Below are 3,309 nucleotides of genomic sequence, written 5' to 3'. Positions count from 1 at the left end.
CCACCCTGCTGCCCACCACCCAGCGCAGCCCCAGCTTCTCCCAGCACTTGGGTGGAGGAAGGGTGTTCAGCACTGTCCCATGCCACCCCCCACCCCAGCTGTGCAGTGCCTGCCCCTGCCCCCTCCTTCACCAAAGTGTTCCTTGATCTGTCCCCCCACACCCCTTCCTTCCACCTCCCCTTCCACCACACTGGACTTACCACCTGGAGGCAGCTAAATCAGATATTGGATCAGTATTGGCTAATATGCCTCCTTAAATATCAGCTTTTGGTATCGGCCTCCAAAATCTCCACCAGTGCATTCCTATTGTCATTGGTTATGAAACTCTTTATATATCCCAATATATATTAGCACAGCTTTTAATCTTACATATACCTGTATAGATAATGCTCTACTTCTTGGACTTCAGCTATTGGCTCCTCTTCATCAGAAATCTGTCGGGCTTGGAACTTTCGATATTGGAAGTCATACAGCATGACAACAACTAAACTAGTCAATTCATCTGACTGCAAGAGTAAAATAGGCACATAAAGAAACTGAAAATCAGATACCAAACTTGCAAAGAGAATCACTTTCACAGAACCTTACATTCACACAGAGACTGACTTCAGTGGAACCATAGTCAAATAAGTCTGCCGAAATCATTCCTTTCAAAGAAACAGTGCAAGTATTGGAGAGTTTTTTGACTACAAAGAAAAATTAGGTAAATATTACTAAAATCATGTGTCTAGTTTCTAATCAATAAAAGAATCAGCTTTATTAAACTTATCTTTATCAAACCATCTATGGATTTCAATTCTTCAAGGTAAAAAAAGCAAAATACTTTGCTTTTTTCCCCACTCTTTGAACAAAACTTCTCTTTTGCAGTAGATGGCAGATGTAAAAGAATGGTCTTCCTATTCATCCACATGGCCCAATAAAAGCTTTAAAGTGTTACATTAAAAAACACTCAGATTTTCCAGTTCACAAAACCATTTTAGAGGATCTGTTTTATAGTCAATCAATAGTATTCAAGCCCAGATAAGTGTTATAACTTGTAACAGTTTGCAGATATTATACTGATTTCTGATCATTTTGGAGCTCCAGTAAACCTTAAAATTTCCAGTGGTGTATGAATAAGTAAGGTCTTAGCATTTTTAAATTTTATAGAACATATGAAGTTTGAAATGACTTTCTTTAAAAAAAAACAAACACTAACCTCACAGCAACCACAGTTACAATAATTCAAGATGGAGGACACTACAGTATATATATACAATTTATGCCAAATGAGGCTGCTATATGTGGCTATAAGAAAAGTGCCCAATATATGCAATGGTCCATGTCGCAGAGCACCCAGGTGCCCTGCGCCTGAGAGCAGAAAACAGCTCAGAGAGAACCCTAAGGGCAAGAAGGGGGAGGCTCAGCTGCCACTTACCAGGGCAGCCAAAGTAACAGGTGCTGGTTGCCAGGACAACTGCTGGGGAGCCAGCTGACAGGAAGGGGCAGGGCCTGGCTCATATAAGCCCAGTCAGGAGGCCAGTTCCCCTCTGGCGGCTAAGGGAGGAAGAGCTAGGCCAGGGTAGACAGAGGGGAGAACCCTGACTGTGTGAGCAGCCCCCGGTCACTGCTGGGGGTTGGAGTGTTTTCCTGGTAAGGGACTGAATGTTGTTTGGCCGGACGGTCTAGCTTTTTATGTTATAGCCCAGGGACTTTGTGTTTTTGTGTTTGCTGTTTTGCACCAGAGGACCAGGTGAGGCTATTAGGGGTTGGAGGAGGCCTCATAGGAGCTCCACGGTAGCGTGGGGACCCTGGTGCCAGAGAGGGCACAGCATTTGGGGAGCATTGACCCCAGCCCCAGAGCAAGGGGCCAGTGAGAAGCTCCAAGGAGGTAAAGGAGAGGGCCGAGTCACAACAGGGCCCAGGTCAAAAGCACGTCAGTACCATCTGCGAGGCTTGGGCTGCGGTGAAGGGGAGGAAAAAGGAGCCGCAGATAGCGCCCCCTGGCACCGGGGCGCATAAAGTGGGCAGCCTCCAGCTAACTGCATCCATCAATTAATCAATCAAGATAAAGGCATGGCAGGCGAGTAAGCAAGCAGTTGGCCCATAACAGGAGGGCGGAGTCGCCAATAGAAAGGCTCCAGTAGCAATACTCCTGTCACAGTCCATTAATCCTTGTAATCCATCTCAACCATGGCCAATGCTGTGCACTATTTGCAACGCTAAAACTAACTAGGTGCTGTCAATTTCAAGGCTGTTATTAGAGGAAGGTCACCGAGTAACAAAGTAAAAACCAATAATGAAGTATGGAAAGCAAAATGTGTAATCTGTAAGCATGTTTCAAATCAGTTTAAATAGTATGTTTAATATTGAAAAGAAAATTAATAAAAGGCAGACATCTTAAGTAGCTTTAACTATGATAGTCTACTCTAGATTAGAGCATATTTGTTCAGTAAATGTGAAAGCCAGGTTCAATGCCTTCAATCTGAGGGGGTTTTCACAAGTACCTAAACTCTGCAGATAGGGGTACACTAATAACGACGTTTAGGGCTGATACCAGTGACTGATTATTAACAAGCCATATCCGCTGACACCGATCCGATTGCCAATATGCAAGCCCAGCAGTTTGGAGAGCAGCGTCCAGCTAGTAAGTCTGTTGGGAGGAAGGTGGGGAGGGGCAGTACATTGAGGCCTTTGCAGAGAGGGAGGGAGTGGGGCAAGGGCTGGGGCAGGCACTGCCCAGCCAGAGCCAAGCACAAAACGCTGCCCAGCCAGAGCTGAGCACAGGATGGAGCCCCGAATAGCTTGTCCGGGAGGCATGGGGGGTGGGGGTGGCTTCTGCCACTGTGTGCACCCCTAGGGGAGGCATGTGCCCTGTGGATCTGTGGGCAGGGCAAGGGCAAAGGCAGGCTGCTGCTGCAAGCTGGAGGCAGCACCAGGCTCTTCCTGGAGGGTGGGTTGGGCCAGGGCTGCACTTGGGGTGGGCAGGGGCGGTAGAGAGGGGGGGCCAAATTCACCGTAGCCCCCCTGACCACCCACCCAGCACCACCACCACCCACCTCAAGCACAGCCTGGTGGGGGGGTCAGGCCGGGGAAGAGCCCGGCGCTTCCCCTAGTCCCAGCCCGCAGTGACAGCCCACCCTTGCCACGCGCACAGGTCTGGGAGGCACATGCCACCCAGGCCTCCCCTGGGAGCACACACAGAGGCGGGAGCCACCCCCTTCCCCTCCCTGTGGCCCCCCAGATAAGCCATGATCCCTTGCCTTGCCCCGCCACGGCTGGGCAGTGCCTGCCCCTGCTCCTGCCCTAATCCCTCCCTCACCACGGGAG

The 3,309-nt window shown here is 49.2% G+C and overlaps 1 protein-coding gene across 1 annotated transcript in view; it reads right to left on the bottom strand.

Annotated features, from left to right (window-relative positions):
• Nucleotides 1-3,309, bottom strand: part of NSUN7 (NOP2/Sun RNA methyltransferase family member 7) — a 64,858-nt gene that overhangs the window by 41,656 nt on the left and 19,893 nt on the right. The window contains exon 4 of the mRNA XM_019526023.1: nt 376-506. Within this exon, the coding sequence (XP_019381568.1) occupies nt 376-506 (131 nt within the window). The remainder of the gene's footprint in view (nt 1-375; nt 507-3,309) is intronic.

The sequence above is a fragment of the Gavialis gangeticus genome, unplaced genomic scaffold (assembly GCF_001723915.1).
Source record: "Gavialis gangeticus isolate Ggan-Ray unplaced genomic scaffold, GavGan_comp1, whole genome shotgun sequence".
Taxonomy (NCBI): domain Eukaryota; kingdom Metazoa; phylum Chordata; order Crocodylia; family Gavialidae; genus Gavialis; species Gavialis gangeticus.
Note: the sequence above shows the minus strand (reverse complement) of the source record. Positions and strands in the feature narration are given on the sequence as shown.